The sequence below is a fragment of the Tachypleus tridentatus genome, chromosome 13 (assembly GCF_004210375.1).
Source record: "Tachypleus tridentatus isolate NWPU-2018 chromosome 13, ASM421037v1, whole genome shotgun sequence".
Classification (NCBI taxonomy): domain Eukaryota; kingdom Metazoa; phylum Arthropoda; class Merostomata; order Xiphosura; family Limulidae; genus Tachypleus; species Tachypleus tridentatus.
This window is the reverse complement of record NC_134837.1, coordinates 250,378,300-250,402,570: the sequence shown is the minus strand read 5'-3', so window position 1 is coordinate 250,402,570 and position 24,271 is coordinate 250,378,300. Positions and strand designations below refer to the sequence as shown.

General features: G+C 35.8%; 1 protein-coding gene across 3 annotated transcripts in view; it reads right to left on the bottom strand.

Moving 5' to 3' along the window:
- Positions 1-22,741, bottom strand: part of LOC143236037 (guanine nucleotide-binding protein G(s) subunit alpha-like) — a 30,961-nt gene extending 8,220 nt beyond the window's left edge. The window contains exons 1-8 of one of the 3 annotated variants that reach the window (XM_076474267.1): positions 22,541-22,741; positions 19,309-19,423; positions 11,702-11,774; positions 9,606-9,660; positions 7,908-8,027; positions 4,801-4,898; positions 4,488-4,542; positions 3,240-3,337 (exon numbers count right to left, since the gene is read on the bottom strand). In XM_076474267.1, the coding sequence (XP_076330382.1) occupies positions 3,240-3,337; positions 4,488-4,542; positions 4,801-4,898; positions 7,908-8,027; positions 9,606-9,660; positions 11,702-11,774; positions 19,309-19,420 (611 nt within the window). In that variant the 5' untranslated portion in view covers positions 19,421-19,423; positions 22,541-22,741. The remainder of the gene's footprint in view (positions 1-3,239; positions 3,338-4,487; positions 4,543-4,800; positions 4,899-7,907; positions 8,028-9,605; positions 9,661-11,701; positions 11,775-19,308; positions 19,424-22,540) is intronic. The other 2 variants (XM_076474268.1, XM_076474269.1) reach the window with 2 other exon arrangements.
- Positions 22,742-24,271: the final 1,530 nt, after the last annotated feature.

Here is a 24,271-nt window from a genome sequence, read left to right as displayed (position 1 = left end):
GTGTCATTAAATCAATAGAAAATACGAGATGTCCCATAAGTTGGTGTCCATTAAATCAATGAAAAATACGAGACATCCGATAAGTTGGTGTCCATTAAATCAACAGAAATTACGAGATGTCCCATAAGTTGGTGTCCATTAAATCAATAGAAAATACGAGATGTCCCATAAGTTGGTGTCCATTAAGTCAACAGAAAATACCAGATGTCCCATAAGTTGGTGTCCATTAAATCAATGGAAAATACGAGACGTCCCATAAGTTGGTGTCCATTAAATTAACAGAAAATACGAGATGTCCCATAAATTGGTGTCCGTTAAATCAATAGCAAATACGAGATGTTCCATAAGTTGGTGTCCATTAAATTAACAGAAAATACGAGATGTCCCATAAGTTGGTGTCCATTAAATCAACAGAAAATACGAGATGTCCCATAAGTTGGTGTCCATTAAATCAATAGCAAATACGAGATGTCCCATACGAGAAAAGAGTAAACGAAAGAAAAAATATTTTATTTATTTTATCGATAAATAAAATGTTTGGCCAGAGATAACCATAGCCGTGAAATCAATAAGTGTTCGAGGAGTACAGTACTGTTTTGCAAAGTAGTTCGTAAAAAAACAAACAAACACAAAACAACAACTGGAAAACAATGGATTATTGTTGTTACAGCCGTGTGTGTGTGTGTTATCATGACAAAGTAATAGAAACGCTAGTGTGCAACGTAGATACGGGTGTCGAAATTGATAACACGCTGTCCCTAACTGATTCGAATGGACGTTTTCTTTAGATTTCTCAACTAAAGTCTTGTATACATATGTATATTTTAAAAGTTTAGTGACTGTCAACCCGAAACTGTAATTGAAGTATCAATATAAAAGACATAGTGACAGTTGTAAACATTCATTTTGTGCAAAATAACATAATATGTTAGTTTGTTACTAAAATAGAAACAACAACAACACTCGAATATAAGCTGCAGAAGTACAATAAGTTTGCTTGTTGTTAGGTAGAAAGCAACATAACTGGTTATCTGTGCTGTGGGTGTTGAAATTAATTTTTTCGCGTTTTAAGCCTCCAGGACTTATCGTTGAACTACATGGTAAAGGAGGAGGGGCTTGGACTTTCAGACAGTGGCGTCACCTGTTGTAAAAGTGGGGAAAAGCAGTTTTGTTTTTCTGTAGTCAAGATATTCACAAGTGTGTTGAAGTCTGATAAGAATGAGAGGGGCTTTGATGTTAATTGTTCTGTTTTAGGGGGAAGAATGGATCGTATGTGAACTACATTATACTCGAGTGTAAACGTACGGTGTTTCTAGACACATGAAAAATAATTCAAATAGTAACAAATCTCGTATTAAGAACACCTTAAGCGATGAAGTGGGATACTGTATGGTGCTTGTAAACACACTAAAAGCATTGCAAGGCAACATAACTGGTGTTAAGAGCACCTTGAGGAACGAACTACAAAACTGTATGGTGTTTGAAGAAACCCTAAAAGCAGTACAATAAGGTAACAAAACTGAAATTAAAGGCAGCTTCAGGGGTGAATTATATAGGAAACTGAGGAAGAAATATTTACTTTCCAAAAGCGCCGTTTAAATTATACATTTTTTTTTCTCTCTGATGTATATTGAAAACATAATTTGTTAAGACTATCGCTTTGAAGAAAAAAACGTTCTAAACTTTGAAGAGTAACTTGTTCTTAGACCTTTGTTTTAGTGTCTGCTGCTAGAACAATCTTGTTATTCGAGAACTTACATCGTTTCTTGTATTTTAGAAGATCTCTTTCAGACGATAGGTGTTTTGAAACTCAAAGAACTGCTACGGTAAAGATATGTCTAAACGATTTTGCATATTTATCCTACTGTCTCTCCGACATGTTATCAATTTTATGAAGCTATATTATTCTGGTATACTTAAACTGGATATGCAGAAAAAACTTTAAATTTAATTTCTTTCCAGAATGTCTCTCCCCGTGGCACAGCGATATGTCTGTGGACTGCGCGAGTAGAGATCAGGTTTCGATACCCTTGGTGGGCAGAGCACAAATAGCCTATTGTATAACTTGTGCTTAGCTACAAACAAGCAAATAAAATTTTTAGAGTAAAAAAAAAAAAGTGTTAATCAAAAACTGCATTCGTGCTTGAAAAAAAATCTTCACCAACCACTGAGTCTTTATATTAATTAAGTACAAGCTTATGGTGTATAATCCATGAAGTAGCGACTCATAATTTATTTTTTGCGCTAATAGGTGTGTAACACCCATGCTGGCGATGCCTAACACCTCATAACACTCAGGATAGCAAAACTTGCTCTGGTATGGCCATGTAGTTAGAGCGTTCGACTCGTAATCTGGGGATCGCAGGTTCGAATCTCCGTCCTACGAAACATGTTCGCTCTTTCAGTCGCGGGAGCATTATAATGTAATGAACAATTCAACTATAGCTTTGTAAAAGAGTAGCTTATGAATTAACGGTGGGTGGTGATGACTAGTTGCCTTCCCCCTAGTCTTTCCCTGTTAAATTAGGAACGCTAGCGCAGATAGCCCTCATGAAGCTTTGGGCGTCATTCATAACTTAACATACCTAGCAGAACTCAATCGGTAATAGGTGTACATCAACCCACCTTGTGAAGCACAGTCATAAGTTCTGTTATACTGTGAAAGGAGTCGTTGTCAGCGACGAATAACAAATGAGGTCTTACTTAATGAATAGTGGGATCTGGCCATCATTCTCATACAGTACTTACAGGCCTAAAGTGTGGAGTACGTCTAAACGGAAATGGGTCACTAACCATGAACCCTTAGTTACACATTCAGTGCATGCTATAACCGCTAGGCTACACGTCTGATTTCTTTTAATTTAAAACTTCTGACTAGAAAATTGATCAGCCGCACTCAGCAGAAACCGCCGTCTCTGTAAATATTTTAAACTTACGATTGATTGTTACACTTATAATGTCGTAACAGAAGTAAACACGGATCTTGTTTAAAGGTATATCGCGACTCGAACCTTGAACTTTCTAATTCATAGCGCGACATGCTAGCTACTAGGCCACACCCGAACCTTCAGAGACATAACAGAGTTTCGTATAATTCTGCACATAATCCCTTCAAGAAGCCATCTTTTTCTAAGTATGCTCGTGTTGACGTCATTATTCTGACGTCACTTGTCTTTTCTCCTACCTGGCATACTTATAGAGAATACTTTTAAGGACTGCCTAAAAAAGTCATAACTTACCAAAACAGTTGAGAACCACCACCATATTTTTTCGGGATTTCAACTTCAAATTCAATTTTCTGAATGTCACACGTTTTCTTTCTGCAACACAGGATGTCCTGAGAGAATTGTGAAAATAAATTGTCACTGTAGAAGAGAAAAAGTCAATGAACTAAAACTACAAAGCAGTAATGACGAAAAGAAACTAAAGGACTTCGTAAAGTAACAAACATTAATCCTATAAAACAAAACGATTCTTCAGTCCATGAGTTTGCGCATGCGTTAGGTATCTTGAAAATAGATTAAAAAGTAATTGTTTCTAATAATATAATATAATATAATATAATATAATATAATATAATATAATATAATATAATATAATATAATATAATATAATATAATATAATATAATATAATATAATCTTTCATCCACCTTACACGTGAGCCGAAGTGATCGTTTCTCTTTACAGAATAATTTAACGAGTAGGTAACATGTAATTTAGAGAAGACATACTTGTTCCCAGGACAAACAAATGCCTAACATAAATAATCACCCATAATTTAAGGGTAATATTACACGTAGTCAACGTGTAATCTGAAAGAAACAGACCTTGTTCGGGGCAATCCTACAAGTATTTAACATATCATCTGAAGTAACTATCCATGGTTCCAGAATATTCCTACATGCAGTTAACATGTAATTTGTAAAAAGCATGTGTATTCCACTGTTGACCTTACGAGCAACTAATACATAATGTAAAACAGTTATTCTTACCAAGAGCAAACATGCACTCTGGATTGTTTGTTTGTTTGTTTTAGAATTTCGCACAAAGCTACTCGAGGGCTATCTGTACTAGCCGTCCCTAATTTAGCAGTGTAAGATTAGAGGGAAGGCAGCTAGTCATCACCACCCACTGCCAACTCTTGGGCTACTCTTTTACCAACGAATAGTGGGATTGACCGTAACATAATAACGCCCCCACGGCTGAAAGGGCGAGCATGCTTGGCGCGACTGGGATGCGAACCCGCGACCCTCGGATTACGAGTCGCACGCCTTAACAAGCTTGGCCATGCCGGGCCTGCACTCTGGAAGAAGCACATCTAATTCAATAATGAATGTTACTATAGTCACGTAACACATGACATCAAGAATGTATACACAGGGTCCGAGGGTATTTTGTAAGCAGCTAACATGAAATCTGTACGAAACAAACTTAGTCTGAAGGTAATACCTAAAATCAGCTGACAAACGATCTGAAAGAAACATACCTGGTCAGAGGGTTTGTAATCCGGACTTCGAATCTCGTCAACTTTGTCAAGGAAACTGCAATAAATAAGTGAGCTTAACGACACGTGTTACAGAATTTATATAAGTTTTCTGAGAACACTAGCAGTGTCTCAGTTGGTGTTTTTGGTCAAAATTTGTAAAATTATTTTGTAAATTTAACCACACTTGCCAATTATTATTTTCAGATAATTGTCCCTTGACGAACGTCTAGATACATGGGTTCAGAGTTTCATTATTAAACTGAAAAAAATTCTAAAATCTATAACTTTTTATATGGAGTAAATGTTCTCTTACTGTTTGGCACAGTCCATCAGACAGAATTCGTTGGATCTTCGATAACACTCCTGTATTCCTTCATCTTCCCAAATCCTTTTAACGTGGTCATAAAACTCCTACAGGAAGAGGAAGTGCATATTACTCGAGTAACTTATTTTGTTACAGAATATGTTAAAAACTTAGTCTCACAGAATGAAGATATATTGAAACTAAACATTTGCTTCAGAAGTCTAGTTGGATAAATTTATGAGCTCACCAACATGAATAATTTAATAAATATCTTCTGAGTAAGATTTGTATACACACTAAATGCTTTCGTATTACACACCTACAGAGACTGAGCACGCTGTAATAAAACATATTTGAGGACTCTGTATCTCGTTACAGTCCATGTCGCCTCGTCAGGTCATGATGACATTTAGCGTAATTTGCAATACAGAAACTTTAGCCTAAGCTTGTCACGTCCAAAGCACGTTATTGCTTCCTATAATCCTTCCATAAGCACGCTATTACTCCCTATAATCTTTCCATAACCAATCCAGTGTACGAGGACGATGGCTTCCCAGCGTCTGTTTCAAAAGACAGATCACATAAGAATCTGTAGGTGCTGCATCCGACAACTTGACCAACAAGTCTTTACACAGAATAGTATAAATACCTGTTTGATTTCCACCTTTTGATACGCGAGAGTCCAAGGTGTGAGTCAGTCGTGGAAGCAACTTCTGTCCATGTGATTTGTATCGCTTTCCCAAGTGAAGATCCTTCTTGATTATATTGCGTACTGTTACCCATGGTATATGGGCTGATTTTTATCACTCACCCTTGTGTTCGTGGATTTTCACCTTTTACAACGGTTAGGGTACGACGTGGTACAAGTTCATCCTGGTTCTCCAGGTAGATCCAAGTTCCTTTGTATTGTATTACCATTACATACGAGGGATATCCCTGTCTTGGAAGTTCTAATCCGATCTAAAATACGTTTTTATTATTTTATTATGCGAATATTTTTATTGGAAGAGGGTGTTATACACTTTTCGAAAAGCTAGATAAAGTGAAAATATAGTTGCGATACATTTCTTTGCAACTCAACTTTGTAGCGGCTGTGGCTGTCACACGGTTTGTAAACTCAAAACTGTTTTACAATGACGCACTTAACCCTGTGTATATGTATCATTAAACCAGTATCAGTATTAATCACCGTCTACCATCTTGGGATACTTCCTTATAACATATGTCTACATAAAATATCTATATGTATGTCTGTCCTTTCAGCTATCCAACAATGAAAACTATCGCGATGGCTTACAACATATATATATATTTTTAAATTATACTGTCTTTTCCTTTCAAAAGTTCCCCGAAGGCTCATCGCTGAGCTTAAAGGATTATAAATAAAAAAAAAAAAAAAAATCAGGGCTCTTTCACCTCGGCGATTTTTGCAGCCCATTAAAAAGCAGAAACGAAATTTTATCGGTATTTTTACGTTGGTGGTTATAGAATTGTTATTGGTAGAGTGTTTCATGTCGAACGAAATACTCAGGCATATGCACATGGGATTCATGGAAAGGTTTTCCACTTGTTTTTGACAATGGCACTAGGAGCACCATAACTGTGGTTGTATTCACATTAGTTTCATATATAAGCGCATGACAGATCAACAGCCGCTATGGTGCTACTAGTAGTGGAAGAATATGAAATTTGGACCAACTGATTATATTGGGAGCATAGTGGACAGTTGTAGTACTGACATAGTACTCTGGTACAACTGTCCCAAGATCAACATAAGACGTGTGTCATGTTGTGACCAACTTTGATGGAAGGATATATAATTAATCGTCTTAGGAGACGGTTTGTTTGTTTCTTTTGAATTTCGTGCAAAGCTACACGAGGGTTAACTATGATATTATTATTATTATTGATACCTCTCGATTCCATGAAGGAACAGAGGGCCGCAATCTCTTGCGGATTCATTAACAGGCTGATTTTTTAAGTGAGTAGATTGTTAGCCTACTGCACAACCCCCACCCAGGAGGAGAAACCGTAGCCGTCCCTAATTTTGCAGTGTAAGACTAGAGGGAAGGCAGCTAGTTATTACAACCCACCGTCAATTCTTTTACCAAAGAATAGTGGATTGACCGTAACTTATAACGTCCCCACGGCTGAAAGGGACGAGCATGTTTGGTGTGTCCGCGACCCTCAGATTGCGAGTCGAACGCCCTAACCGCTTGGCCATAGCGGGCTTTAACGCATCTGTTTAACGTTCGTTCTTTAACGAACAGATGCCTATAAATATGAGAAGTCTTGGCTATGAAGAGGTTACTCGATGCGAGCAGTGTCGGGATGTGGCAAGCAGTTTAACAGTGTGGAAACTTGTCTTTGCCCTACTCATGCTATCTTACGCTGTTTTAGTGGGTACAGGGGTTAAAAGTGCTTGACTATGAATCCCGAGAAGCATTTACAGTGGAAATTATTGCGGAAGTTGTAGTTGACGAAAGCTGAATGTACTACACATTTTATGCTCCCAATATTCATGCACGTACATAGTAGATTTATACACACATTACAATCTATATTATACACTATTAATTCTACATCTTTCTAGATATCCATACTGATTGATTTTACAAAATCCTGTTCATTGGTGATATTTGGAACTAAAATATGTGAACTTAACTATTGTGAATGTTTGTTTCATCCCAATGCAAAACTGGGAGAAACTATTTTCCTCCTGGTAATCACGCCTATGAGGCTGTTTATAATAGCGAATTTACCGTAATGCTTAACTCCTAATTATACAACATTGCTTGACTGTAGGTAATATATCTCGTTTATCCTTTGTATTGAGCTGTGTATGACTTTAATCCGACTCGTTTAGCTGCATAGCTTGCATATGCGCATATTTTGTTTGTCAAATCTCAATGATAATTTACGATACAGTTTTACTGTATTTATTGGTTACTAACAGTATTTTAAATATTATTAGGGACCTGTAATTACATTTGCTTATTTTGAGCACAACATGCTTTATTTTAGTAAACACAGGTTTTCTCGTTTATGAAAGAAAAATAAATTAAAGTTTTCATTTTTATAGAACATTTTCTACTGTTTTAAGATTTGAGCCTTACTTTTGGAAAGGTATAGTTATCCATTGTATCTATGTTGCAAATGAAGTCTAAACTCCCCTGGCTTTCGGAGTTGGCTAACTGTACAGGTGGTCGAAGATACTTCATATTAACAGTAAGTTCCTGTGGAAAGATTGAGTTAGAAAGTATGAAACATGGAAAAAAATTAGTCCACAGAACCTAAAATAAATTTTGACAAAAACCCATTTCTTGTCATGATGTTACTTAGATATTGATGTTTCTTAGATATGATGTTACTTTGGTATGATGTTACTTAGGTCTAGGGCTTGGTTAATATTTGGAATTAAATGTAACATAGTATATAATTTTATACTAGTGTGGAAAAGCCATACGTAAGGTTCACTGGGAAGCTATTCAAAAAAGACAACAATAATGTTTTCTTTTGCTCTTTTAAACAACTTAGATGTAATACATTAGCGAATGTAAAGTGTCAAGTTGATCAGGCTTTTACGTGATTACATTTTGTGACTACATTCTTTGAAATCAGATGCGCTTCAATGGCTAGACGAACATAATTTAAATCACCGAATGTTCAGAATGACGTCAGAAGCCGTAAAGCGATAAATCAAAATAATCAAGATTGTAAGCAGTTGAAGCGTGTGAGACATGAAATATCTTCCTTGTCTTCCACTAATTAGTTTGTATTATATACAGACACGTTTGTATTGAAGATGTTTTTGTATTTCTGTGTTATTGACAAGAGTAGCTGGTTACGTAACTAAGGGAAGGACAGGCAATATTTTTCCCACAACGATATTTTGTTTTTAAACAATACCTTGTTCTGGATTTATATATAACCACTTCGTGGTGTAAAGAATGTTATACGTACGCCTGATGGTGTCTTTGTAAACTATTTTATAATCTCAGCATCACTTAGTGGTTTATAGGCTGAAGTATTCATTTTCACGTCAGTTACAGTAAATATTTTTAGTCGCGGCACAGCGTTGTAAGTCCACAGACAAATCGCTGTGCCACTAGGGGACTCAAAAATGAAGCTTACCAAAGCTTGTTTTGTTTATTTTTTTGAATTTCGTGTAAAAACACAAGAACTATCTGCGCTATCCTTTCTTAACTTAGCAGTGTAAGACTAGAGGAAGGCAGCTAGTCATCACCATCCACCACCAACTCTTGGACTACTCGTTTACCAACAAATAATGGGATTGACCGTAACATTTTAACGCCCCCACGACCGAAAGGGGCGAGCATAATCGGTGTAACGGGGATTCTAACCTGCAACCCTCAGATTACGAGTCGAGTTCCTTAACCATCTGGCCATGCCGGGACCTTACCGAAGCAACTTAATATCGTAAATTAATAAAATTACAATTAATTACTGTCGAAGGTCCTATCCTTCACCTAATCGTGATCTGTGCTGACTGAAGATCCTGGCGGGCACTAAGTGAATTTCTAGTCACTAAAAATGGTTCTAGTGTACCCTTAGAGGAACCACAGTGAACTTTACAGTGTTAAGAAACAAAATAAAATTCTAAAGAAAAAAGTATTGGTGAAAGAATTTTTAAAATGAAATCAATCAATCGGTAATTTCGTTTCAAATTTAAATAGTCTTCTCATTAGATAATAAAAAAGGACATATCAGTTTGATAAAGAAAAACAACAGTTGTTTTAGAAATAATTGTAAATAAAATACAAATATAGATCTAAAAACAGAAACATAATCACCTTAACCGCTTGCAAAACGTTCTGCCTGATTTCTTGAATTTTAACATTCCTTTCTCTAAAGAAAGAGCAAACAAACAAAGAAAAACATAAGTAAAAAATCTAAGTATATTCTGCATTACATAACCAATAAAAATATTTAACAGTTGAAAAAGATGACCGTGTTGAGATTTTGAAAAAGCAGAATACTTTATATAAAATTATTTCGCTTGTAAATGCGTACATTAATGAATTGCTCAAAGACCTTTGATCAGAAGATATAGATGGTTTTCGTTAAGTCAGTCCATTGGCGAGACACGTGCCTAATATGCACCAATTATTTTGCTTAACATGTCATGTATATAAACATTCTTATACATAAAAGTTGTTCGTTTTGAATTTCGCGCAAAGCTACTCGAGGGCTATCTGCGCTAGCCGTCCCTAATTTAACAATGTAAAACTAGAGGGAAGGCAGTTAATCATCACCACCCATCGCCAACTCTTCGGCTTTTCTTTTACCAACGAATAGTGGGATTGACCGTCACATTATAACACCCCCACGGCTGATAGTGTGAGCGTGTTTAGTGTTACTGGAATCAAAATTGTTCGATAAAGTCCAGTTCTAAAACTCATCCATGGATACACCAAAACCTTATGTGAAAAATTACAACAAAACATACAAACTGAAACACAAATGTCAGTCGAAGGCTAGCAGTTCGAATGGTGTCGGCCCAGCATGGTGAGGTGGTTAAGACACTCGACTCGTAATCCGAGGGTTGTAGGCTCGAATCCCCGTCACACCAAAATGCTCACCCTTTCAGCTGAGGTGGCATTATAATGTGACGGTCAATCCAACTATTCGTTGGTAAACGAGTACTTCAAGAGTTAGCGGTGAGGGGTTATGACTAGGTGCCTTCCCTTTGGTTTTACACTGCTAAATTAGGGACGGCTAGTGTAGACAGGCTGTGCGCGAAATTCGAAACAAACCTAACCAAGCGAATGGTGGTAATTTATTCACGCTAACTAACAGGACCAACTACGCTAATAAAATTGATATCATTATCGTAAGTCTTAATTAATTAAATAATAAATAAATATAATATGGAATTCAGGCAAAATAAGAGTGGAGCGAAACAGCTGAGAATCTCGTATTTATAATTTTTAACTGGGCGAAATTAGATCTAACGAGTCGAAATACCTTGTATAAATTTGAATTTCCGTACGTTGTTTTGTTATTGTTAGGCTTTTGCAAATTATCAAGTTTATCCTTAGTGTTTGTTTTCTTAATATTTATTTTAAGTTAAATTCTCCTTTACAGCTTTAGATCATGCAAGTAATTTTAAAGTTACCAGACTGGCTGGCAAGACAAGAATGGCGCTGATTATAATAAAACGTTAGATCATTCAGCAAGCCCCCCAGTGGCTTAGCGGTATGTCTGAGGACTTACAACGCTAAAACCGGGTTTCGATACCCGTGGTGGGCAGAGCACAGATAGCCCATTGTGGAGCTTTGTGCTTAAATCAAATTATCAACATTCAGCAAAATAAATGTATTAAACCAACAAAACGTTTCAGTTGCAAGCTTGTTTTCAGCAGATGAAAGAAAGTGACTCTTAAAAAATGTCTCTGTGGTTCAGCTTCAGGTTATGTGATGTCAAAACTTAGGTTTGGTTGCACATGAAACACAGATTCGCAGTGGTGCAATTTCAAGCAAAAGAAAACAAAAACTTAGATCACAATTCATTTTTAACGAGTTTTTCAGCTGAATTTTGTTTGGAATTCCTAAGATTATTAGAAAACAATAACTTAAAACGTGTAGTTTTTATTTGTACACGTTACAGAGTTATGATTTTATGTTTATTTTTCACTTTAAGAACTTTCAAAGTGAAACAGTTTCCACGCATATTTTGTCCCAAATTAAACGTATATGTTTAGGTTTAGCATTCAAGACACTCACAAAACCACATCCTTCTGAACAAATTTTTTTTTGATTTTATTTTTGAACAACTTTAATACGGAGTGCAAGAGAGGAGACTTAGGCTATGTTATCATAGTTCATCGGAAAATGTAACTTAGTAACTTGTAGGTTATTGGTGCTAGTTTCAGCATGTCTGTACTCACGTTTCAGAAAATCCTTCTAAGTGCAAAATTTTCATTTGTTTTAGTATTGTCGTTTTTCCAGACTCTCCTGATCCTGCAAATAAAAAAACACCAACACCAACAGTATATGTATATATGATATATATATTTATTTGTTTTATACGATCACCTCTGACTTAGTACTAATTAGCAATTATTATATATGTATTACTATTAGACATTCATTAATAATTAATAATAATAAATTAATAATTAGTTTATATCTTACGTTTCTCATGCTATTCTTCTGACGTTTTCAGGGAGGAGGTGTACGTTTGTTTGTTTTCTTAATTTTTCGCAAAGCTACACGAGGGCTATCTGCGCTAACCATCCCTAATTTAGCAGTGTAAGACTAGAGGTAAGGTAGCTAGTCTTGGGCTACTCTTTTACCAACGAATAGTGTGATTGACCGTCACATTATATCGCACTCACGGCTGAAAGGGCGAGCATGTTTGGTGCGAGGGGGATTCAAACCAGCGATTCTCAGATTACGAGTCGAGTGCCTTAACCACCTGGCCATGCCGTGCCCAGGAGGTGTATGTAGGGTATATATTAACATCGTTAAAGGATTATCTTTTATACCAATGATCTAATATTACACATCTATAATTACTTGTCTGTATATGGCACTAAACAGTTTCTTTTACATTTAGAATAACTGGGAATGCAAATAATTTATCGAGCAGGTATGTTATAAATTATTTTAAAATGATGTAATAATTACATTTTCAAAGGTAATGCTGCATAATAGTTTGTACTTCAAAACAACAAAAACACCAGTTAACAGCAAAATAATCTGTTATCAAAATATCAAGTATTTTTCAAAGGTAATGTTATTTTATTTAACTGGAAGTTAAAAGATGTGTTAAATACGGCGTAAAAATTACACTTTATATTTTTACTGAGTCAAAGGCAAGGCCATAGGCTATTACAAAGTTGATTAATATAACTTTTTATTAATGATTAATTATGGATTATGATTAATATAACTTTTCATTATGGAATAATCACCTGTACGTCATAAGAGTATTTTTGTGTTCATTCATTCCATGTGATATAACGATAAATTAACGTTTTACACTTTCAGTGTTTGTTAGGTGGTGAACCGAAATAATGTTTTTCTAGAGTATATACGTATTATTACACCTCTCTAACAAAGTAATTGAATACGTATTTACGCGATACGGTATTCAAATATGAAAGCGCGTAAACGAGTTTTATTCCCTAAGGAAAAGTACAAAATTTGCACATGAAAAACTAAAGTGGGAAAAAAGTTATTTATTAGCACATGACACATTCTCAATGAGAAGAATGTGAAAGTAGGAGAGTTATTAGCTTTAACAAAATAATTCAACAAATATTCTTGTAATTCTTTAAAAGGTAATTATTATAATAATATACAATTTGTTCTGAGCAGTTTCTCCTATAGTATATATTTCTCTTTATTAACAGAACAGGTATTTCAATGCAATTGTTTTCTTACAACAAAGCTCCCCCTACTGGTACAGCGGTAAGTCTCCGGATTTACAACGCTAAAATCAGCGGTTCGATTCCCCTCGGTGGGCTCATCAGGTAGCCCGATGTGGCTTTGCAAAAAAAAAAACACACACACACACACACACTCAACAAAGCCACATGGAACCAGCTGCCGTGTCCACCGACCGGAAACGCACCCATAATTCTAATGTTGTAAAATTCGAAGACCTGTCGCTGTCTCAGTGGGGGACTATTTTAGTGCCTAGATTTGACAAGACATACTGGTTAATAATAACCTACAAAAGATTTGATGTTTTAAAACAAAACCCAAAACTCTAGCACTGTCAAATATTTTACTGGTTTTTCTTTAGTAGAATAAAGGGTTATGTTTATTGTGTTTGACGAATTTTTGCTTAAATTTCTCAATATTGGTATTACTTCATATGTATGATTATTTTCTCTGTTTCCCATCAACTTTTGTCTTTATTTTATTTTTATGGAAATTGGTTAACATTTCTTATAACTATTATCTCACTTTAGTCTTTTGTGAAGTTTACACACCTGTTTGATACAAATTAAACCTGACAGAAATAGCTCTGGTGTATGATTGGGTAGTTCTCAAGGTTAACTCATATTGAACATCCGAAATCAAGCCAATTGTTTGTGATACTGTAGATATCTTTTCACGCTCAGAAGAGACATGCAGATATAAACGGCTTAATAACAAAATTATGGATAAAAAAGATGTAATAACATACGAAAAGCCATTCTCGTAATGTTGCATAATAACCTTAAGAGCTCATAAAAAACTTAGACAAAACAGACGATTTTGTTCATGTTTGAAAACAAAATATTGCTTTTCTTCAATCAACTCTTACAATTGCTTACAGCGAAGACAAGGGAAGTTCTATATAAACACAACAGTGACAGGGAGGTTCTATATAAACACGACAATGAGAGGGAAATTCTGTATGAACACAACAGTAACATGGAGATTCTATATAAATACAATAGTGACAGGGAGGTTCTATACAAACACAACAGTGACAAGAAGGTTCTATATAAACACAACAGTGTCAGGCAGGTTCTATATAAACACGACAATGAGAGGAAAATTCTGTATGAACACAACAGTAACATGGAGATTCTATATAAATACAATAGTGACAGGGAGGTTCTATACAAACACAACAGTGACAAGAAGGTTCTATATAAACACAACAGTGACAGGGAGGTTCTATATAAACACGACAACGAGAGGGAAATTCTGTATGAACACAACAGTAACATGGAGATTCTATATAAATACAATAGTGACAGGGAGGTTCTATACAAACACAACAGTGACAAGAAGGTTCTATATAAACACAACAGTGACAGGAGGTTCTATATAAACACGACAACGAGAGGGAAATTCTGTATGAACACAACAGTAACATGGAGATTCTATATAAATACAATAGTGACAGGGAGGTTCTATACAAACACAACAGTGACAAGAAGGTTCTGTATAAACACAACAGTGACAGGGAGGTTCTATATAAACTCGACAATGAGAGGGAAATTCTGTATGAACACAACAGTAACATGGAGATTCTATATAAATACAATAGTGACAGGGAGGTTCTATATAAACACGACAATGAGAGGGAAATTCTGTATGAACACAACAGTAACATGGAGATTCTATATAAATACAATAGTGACAGGGAGGTTCTATACAAACACAACAGTGACAAGAAGGTTCTATATAAACACAACAGCGAAAGGGAGGTTCTATATAAACACAATAGTGACAAAAATGTTCTGTATAAACACAGTAATGACAGGGAGGTTCTATATAAACACAGTAGTGACAGGGAGGTTCTATATAAACACAGTAGGACAGGGAGGTTCTATATAAACACAACAGCGACAGGGAGGTTCTATATAAACACAACAGCGACAGGGAGGTTCTATATAAACACAATAGTGACAGAAATGTTCTGTATAAATACAGTAATGACAGGGAGGTTCTATATAAACACAGTAGTGACAGGGAGGTTCTATATAAACACAACAGCGACAGGGAGATTCTATATAAACACAGTAGTGACAGGGAGGTTCTATATAAACACAACAGCGACAGGGAGATTCTATATAAACATAATAGCGACAGGGAGGTTCTATATAAACACGACAACGAGAGGGAAATTCTGTATGAACACAACAGTAACATGGAGATTCTATATAAATACAATAGTGACAGGGAGGTTCTATACAAACACAACAGTGACAAGAAGGTTCTATATAAACACAACAGCGAAAGGGAGGTTCTATATAAACACAATAGTGACAAAAATGTTCTGTATAAACACAGTAATGACAGGGAGGTTCTATATAAACACAGTAGTGACAGGGAGGTTCTATATAAACACAGTAGGACAGGGAGGTTCTATATAAACACAACAGCGACAGGGAGGTTCTATATAAACACAACAGCGACAGGGAGGTTCTATATAAACACAATAGTGACAGAAATGTTCTGTATAAATACAGTAATGACAGGGAGGTTCTATATAAACACAGTAGTGACAGGGAGGTTCTATATAAACACAACAGCGACAGGGAGATTCTATATAAACACAGTAGTGACAGGGAGGTTCTATATAAACACAACAGCGACAGGGAGATTCTATATAAACATAATAGCGACAGGGAGGTTCCATATAAACACAATAGTGACAGGAGGTTCTATATAAACATAACAGTGACAACGAGGTTTTATATAAACAAAACAGTGACAGGGAGGTTCTATATAAACACAATAGTGATAGAGAGGTTGTATATATGCACAACAGTAACAAAGTGATTATATAAATATATATACATTACTGTGACAGAAGGGTTTTGTATATACACAACAGCAAGAAACCAATAAGTTCAAGCAGTATTTGAACTTTAAATTAATAACCCGCTAACAGTTTACAGACTCATTGAATACGTCAAAAAGGGTATGCCTCCGTTTGTTTAGAACAGATGATTCCCTAAGAATACTTCATTCACTAAGACAGTTGGCATTTGTAAATCTCTCTTGATACATCAAAAAAAATTGTGAACTTTTGAAACATTGTGTCCTCATTTTTGTGTTGTTAAGATCTGTCTAGATTTTGCTGTAAACTTGTTTCTAATAAGACTAGAGTTAGATTCACTCTCAAGAAACAATATTTTCCAACAACAAAGCAAAATTCCTAACTACCAGATGTATAACGTGAATTTACTAAGTTTAATTAAAACGGTTAGTGCGTAGAATAAGTCGTAAGTCCTCATAATAAAACAAATTGTAATGACGTCGGTGCGTGTCGCCACTGCTTCACAGGTTATGAAATCTATTCAGTTACTTGGTAAATAATACAGCTTGATAAGGCTTTTGTATGGGTTAAGAAGGTGTAACCGATCTACCAAATTCTATGAATGTAGCTGTAGTGGCTGCAGGTTTTTGTGTGTGTTGTCTCAAGAAACTTAGTTATACTAACAGAGAGTTAAACTACAGTGGAGTAGGTGAAACAAACCTACCAGTTTCAGGGTTAATCCAGACAAACATTACACACGAGGAGTTTCAAATCATCAAGAGGGTATGTAATGAAATCGAGTTAAGTCTCAGATCTAAGGTCGAGCTGATTGGAAAGGGAAATGATAGAATGTTTATTGTGACGGATGAAATTACTTCAAATAAGTGATCTTGTGTGTTAAAGGAACCAATTAAAAGACTTACCTGACATGGAATAGGACTTACTGATTCAGTATAACATTAAAAGTATTAAGTTTAGGGCCCGGCAAAGTCAGGTGGTTAGGGCGCTCAACTCGTAATCTAAAGGTCGCGGGTTCGAATCCCTGTCATACCAAACGTGCTCAACCTTTCAGCCGTGAGGGCGTTAAATGTTACGGTCAATCCTACTATTCATTGGTAAAAGAGTAACTCAAGAGTTGGCGGTGAGTGGCGATGACTAGATGCCTTCTTTCTAGTCTTACACTGTTAAATTTGGGACGGCTAGTGATAACCCTCGTGTAGATTTGCGTGAAATTCAAAACAAACAAAAGTAAGTTTATTCTATCAAAACATTACACAAAGGAAAACAAAGACACACACATGACAAAATGTACCAAAACTCTCTTTTCATTTAGCTGTTCTACATGCAGAGACTAAGTTCTAACGGTTTGTAACGAAATGTGTCAATTTTTAAAGATAGCAATAAACGATGTTCCTATTCATGTCTTTTTCATGTTTTTTTTTTCCATAGCCTTTCCATGTTTATGCTAGAAGTGATAGAAGACATAAGCTACATATATATTGCACAGGTTTTAGTCTAGCAGAATTCTCTTAACATTCATATAACTATTCTTGATTGATACTACACGCAGCGTCATTAAAATTCATCCTCAGAAAGAAGCCCACGTATTTTCTATTGAAAATTAACGTACGGTTCGAGCCACATTGTAAGTAACACATTCATATTAAAACTGACAGAGAAATATTTGGTAAAACAGTCGAGATGAAAGTTGTTAAAAATAAGCTGCTGTTAATAGAACAATTTTGGCAAGAAGTATTAGTGATAAAGAAACGTGGCTAAATTACTGCTATATTGCTGTACTTTATTCATCAGGGTGACGAATGGTGTACCCTGATGTATGATAATGAAGGGCAGCTAAAGTGAATGTGTGTCAAAGAGAACGTATCTTGAGTGTGAAAGCGTTTTTTTCGTCAACTGTAATTTTGGAAAAGTATACAATATTTTTTTAACATATCAAATTGTGGTGTAGTTCTATATACAGTTAAACAATTGTTATATAGAATAATCGCTGTTTCTGAAAAAAAAATAGTTAAAAGATTATATAGTTGAAGTCTCACTAGCTATTAGATCAGTTTAGTTTATATAACAAAGGGTAATTTTATTACCATGTTACCATAACGTTTACGCTCAGTAAGGCTAACCTGTATTTTATTTCTCTTTAAACTTGTTTATGTGTTGCAAAGCTTAACTGTATTTAAGTTGTTTGTTTACATTTTTAAGCCTAAACTGTATCTTTTTTTCTTTATATGTCTCGTTTTGCCTTCCGGTATGTCTGAAGATTTACAACGCTAGAAACCGGGTTTTGATACCTTTGGTATGCAGAATTCAGATAGCCCATTGTTTAGCTTTGAGCTTAGTTTCAACCCAACAAACATCTTGTTTTGTAAGACTCAAATGAATATTTTCTGTTTTTATATTAATTTATTTTTAGTAAGGCTAAGCCTTGCATTAGAAGATAGGATAATTGTTTAGGATAGACATGATTTAGTGATTAGGGCACTCAACTTGTTCTCTGCGGGATGAATACCCGGCGCCAAACATGCTCGTCATTTCAGTAGTGTTAGAATTATAATATGGCTCCAGTTTCACTGTTCTTTAGTATGAAAGACAAATGATGCCGGCTTGTTGCTTTGTGGTCAGCAGTCCAAAAATATGGACAATGGCAAATAGTCTTAGTAGCCTTTGCCAAAAAATGTGTTTTTTTATAGCAAAGTCACATTAGGCTATCTGCCATAAAATAACAAACAAAATATAATTGCTTGATGTTTGTAATGATAAATTTTTAAATGTTATAATTCTAGAATAAAACCACAAACTGCGCAGATAAAAAAAAATTGTAGTGTATAAATATCTTATTATTTAGGGTCCGTTTGTGTGATAACTGTTTACAATAAACATTCTGTCAGATGAAATTTCAGTTACGCACATAATACAACTGTGTTTACACATAATAGAACCAATATACACATTCATGTGAGCTTTACAATTATCTGATAAGAAACAAGAGTAAATTATTCTATTCAAATATTCACAAAGTTCGCTGACAAATTATAAGTTCCTCCCCGATACGTTGATTGTAATCCGACGATATTCATGACACAGCTCAGACAAGACTAAAATGATACGGTACACTTTGTTATCAGAGTTGTAACAGGCTTAGCATATTCTCTACCTCAGCTTTTGCTTATATGTGCGTGTTTGTTTTGATACGTCGATTTGTAAAACGAAAAACACTTGGAAATAAACACTGAAATTCTTCACTCGTATAATTAAATGGCTTACCCAAGAGAAGTAGTTTTATTGTTTTTTTGTATTGCCTCATCCATTTTATTATCTGTTTGTCCAGTTCCTTGCTAATTCGGCGGTTTGGATCGTTTCGCTGGAAACAGTTCATGTCCTGATGGAATAAACAAACGAGACACTCAAGAAATTAGGTTATGTTAGAGTTATCTTGGCAGACATTTTTTAAACCATTTATATAGAACATACAAAATCACTCAAAGATGTGGAAGTGAACACGCTTTATCCGGCTTGGTTTTAATTGTTCACTGATGTTAAATTAATGTACTTGTATGTTGAATGTTACTAACATTCAGATCGGTACCGGTAGAAATTCTGATTTTGGCAGTTTCGTGCATATGACGTTTCATTTGTTTTATACCACAACTCTTACTGATGTATACGGTTAAATACATTTCAGTTTTTGTAACGTAATGCAATGGCAGTTTTATTCAGTTAACAAAAACAAACAATATTGATTTATATTTGTTACCAAGTTTCGTGTTTGGAATGTATTCTGATAATTAATAAAACGTATTTCCATAGATCTGAATATTGTTTTAACAGGCCATCTTTATTCTGCCATCATCAGGAATACAGCAGAAATTTATCATTATAAGCCGCCTAGCTTAACAATGAACCACTTGGCGAGTATATTTGAAGCACAAGAGCTGCTGTGATTATGAACTATACATTAGTATTTCAACATGATGTTCACGTAATCTGTGAGTGAGTGCATTGCTTAGTGACTGAGGAACTTCTGCGAATTCGGAGATTTATTGTTTGTGTCCTGTTGCTGCAAAAACGCATTCCGAATTTTAAGACTGTGGGTACGCTCTTAGTGGGGGTTCGTCCCACATTTCGGTCACACAAAAACAGTCCAACAGGCTAGTGTTGAGGGTGTATCAGTCTTTTCTATCAGTTTGAATTAAGGACGCCTGCAATGTGAAGTATCTGAATCATATTCCGTACTGTGCCTTACGTTCGGAACCTCTGCGATATTTATTACTCAAGTGCTTGTACTAACATGTATACCCAGCAATCTAACTATCCGTTTAGGTTTCTATGCTGTCTGTTTTTCTCACTAGTTTACTTATATGTTTCGACTGAAAGAGTAAGTGTGGTTACGTTTGTGTTAAAACTAAGGGATTATTTTTTTTAAAGTTTTGGGCAGAAAATGGTCGCTTGTTTGCAGTTTTCATAGTAAGTGATAAACATGTTCTCATTGTCTAGTGTTCTAGAATTCTCTCGTGAAGCAATAGATAACAATTCCTGGGGGGTATCTAATGTTTGTTTGTTTTGGAATTTCGCACAAAGCTACTCGAGGACTATCTGTGCTAGCCGTCCCTAATTTAACAGTGTAAGACTAGAGGGAAGGCAGCTAGTCATCACCACCCACCGCCAACTCTTGGGCTACTCTTTTACCAACGAATAGTGGGATTGACCGTCACATTATAACGCCCCCACGGCTGGGAGGGCGAGCATGTTTGGCGCGACTCGGGCGCGAACCCGCGACCCTCAGATTACGAAGCGCACGCCTTAACGCGCTAGGCCATGCCAGGCCAGTATCTAATGAATGTGGAGATAAAAGTGAACTAATATTAGTTACTTTCGCCTATGCGTAGTTTGGTGAACGACTATACGTAAAACTAACTTATACATATACATACCTATTTATATCGACATTGTATAATTAATTAGATTAGTACTTAGTATCATACTTACTACCAATTTTAAACCTAATCGAACAGAATTGTCGCTGTTCTTTTCAATGAAGTATTTGTAGCTGGGCTGGGATAATAACAAACACCGCTAGTACAGGAAGTCAAATCAATAGGACTTCGTTATCTGGCGACATTACAGGTCGACATCACAAAGTTGGGAAATCTCTGTTTAATTTCTACAAAAGTTTTATTTTAATGTTTTTTTAACTGTTTCACAGAGAGTATGTAAAGACAAATGTCCCAGACACCCACTTTAGTTTATCTCGTTGAACATGTTTTAAAGATGTGTACAGAGATTACTCGAACCAGTACGATAACATTGAACATAAGTGACTGAAAAACAGGATTTTCGAAACTATGTGCTTATGCAAAGATGACAAAGCATACGACTAATTACCAAACGTTTTTCTATTTTGAAAACAGAAAGTGAAAAAAAAAAATGTTTTGAAACCTACTTCCAATGTCAGTATTGAAAAACAAGTTTCATAATTCCAGCTACCAGTTTGGCCCGACATGGCCAAGCGTGTTAAGGCGTGCGACTCGTAATCTGAGGGTCGCGGGTTCGCATCCCGGTCGCGCCAAACATGCTCGCCCTTTCAGCCGTGGGGGCGTTATAATGTGACGGTCAATCCCACTATTCGTTGGTAAAAGAGTAGCCCAAGAGTTGGCGGTGGGTGGTGATGACTAGCTGCCTTTCCTCTAGTCTTGCACTGCTAAATTAGGGATGGCTAGCACAGATAGCCCTCGAGTAGCTTTGTGCAAAATTCCAAAACAAACAAACAAAGCTACCAGCTTCTCGGCATGGAATAATCCAGTAGTTAACATGCTCGATTTAAATTTGAGGGTCGCGGATTCGAGCCACCGTCACTAAAATTGCTCACCCTTTTAGCCTTGGAGCGTTATATTAATACGATTAATCCCACTATTCTTTGGTAATAGAGTAGCCCAAGAGTTGGCGATGGGTGATGGTGTCAAGCTGTCTTCCCTTTAGTCTTTGACTGCTAAATTATGGATGGTTAATTTAGATAGCCATCGTGTAACTCTGCGCGAGATTCGAACCAAACAGAGAAACATAGAACATTAATTTCTTCATAGTATGGAATCAACATTTCGAAACAAAACAGCTGTAAGATATATATATATGACGTCACAAGTATGAGTTTACGTGTATGCAAAACGTTGGGTGTACAGGTAAGTAAAAATAAACATCGTGTTTCATGATGACGAGAACCTCAGTTTCAAAATGTCTTCGTTAACCTGAAAAGGACATCACTTTTATTGCATTTACGTGGTCCAGCAATACCAAATACAAATGAGTAATAGCACCATATTCAACTTACCTACCAGTGTATTTACGTGTATGTAGAATGTAAAATATTCACTTGAATGTTTTAAATCATATACCAGTGTCTCATAATCAATAGAAAGTTATGCTAAGCGTAAAGAATTGAAATACAAAACAACAATAACAACAACATAAAAACGTAATTAATATTAAGAGTCAGCCGTACCTGCCTGTGTCACTGTGGTCTCTTCAAACAGAAGAAAAACTGAACCAGAAATTCGACTCAGTAATCCCCAGTCTAATGCTACTTACAAAGTTCTGCACACCGTCTACGCCAGCTATGGGTCAGTTCTGAAGCTTACACTGATTTTTCTTATCTACCATTTTCCGTCTACCTCCGTTGTGAGAACAATGAGAAATTAAACCTGTATATGATACCAGTCTATCATTGAATATGTGTGTGACAGTGAGCACGAGCTTTCAGCACGGCGTCATTCATTACATGGGTACAAAGGACACTTGACGTTGAAATTTTTTGATTGTTTTCGGATAATCACACAAACCTACTTAAAGACTATCTGCATTAGTTTTCTTTACTACCATTATTATCTAACTATAGAGGACGCTGGTTGTTTAATGTTAAGCACCAAGCTAATCAACACCATCTGTGCTACTCATCACGGGTATCGAAACCCGATTTTAAGCGTTATAAGTCTTCGGACTTACCTCTGAGAAACTGGGGGACGGGAAAAATCTTGGGATTTATTTGTCTGACTCTATAGCTGGCTTCACCAACGCGTTTATGACGTAGCTTCAGATTACGAGAGTCTAAAACTGTTCTACAAGATATGTTTTTATGTATTTTAAAACGTACATTTTAGAAGAACATGTTTTAACAAGAGACTTTCCTGATAATTCCAAAGTTTAAAGCGTACATCTGAGAAGAACATGTTTTGACCCATAGATATTCAATACTCTCAAAAGTTACTCAAAACAAAGATATAAGAAAATATGAAGTCCTCAGATCTGCTTCTTTCTTTGCTAACAAATAAAAGTGAAAGCTCTTTTGTCCATACTTTTGATACGCTGGCCAAAGGGTGGGCAACCGACCGATAGCACTCACTGCCAAAGGTTGGACTACTTTTTTGCCAACGAATAGAGAGACTGACCATCACATAATAATTCCTCTATTGTTGAAGGGTGAACATAGTAGACTGACCATCACATGATAATTCCTCTATAGTTGAAGGGTGAACATAGTGCAGAGTTGCGAATTGAGCGCCTTAGCCACCAGGCTAGCCTAGGCCTAAAGAGAAAGTGAAATAACACATTCGCGATGATTTAATTACATGAATTTACAAACGGTATAGCAGAGAATGAAATCTGGCTTGGTGTTAAAGTGGATGATCTGAGTAGATAAGTCTAATTGGTTAAGATGCTGATATATTTTACAATTTTTCTCATTCTGTATGGATAGAGTCCTAGTGTATGCTAATAAATTGGGATTTGTTTACTACGTGAAACCAAGTAACGATACTTCAATGGATCGGATTAAGATAGAGTAACTTTAGGGTCGGTCGGAATGTCAGTTTGGGGATAGGAAATTAGTCATTAAAACTGTAACGTTGCTATTTATAAAGGGAAATATTCTGTTTATATTTCTATAGATGTTTATAGATATTTTTGTTTATGACAACATTCCTTAAAATATTTTTCACCGTCCTTAATTTCCAGCATGTGACTAGAGAGAAGGCAGCGAGAAACACTCGGCATACACGTTAAGGAACTGATTGTTACTCTTATAATGTACTCACAGCTTAAAATTCAGGAAATATTTTGCGATACTGTGGTTATTCAAACCCATCTTCGCAGCTCTGAAATCCTGAGGTTGATCGCATGGCTATTATTTCAAGTTGTTGTTGTTTTGAATTAAGGACAAAGCTACACAATGGTTTAT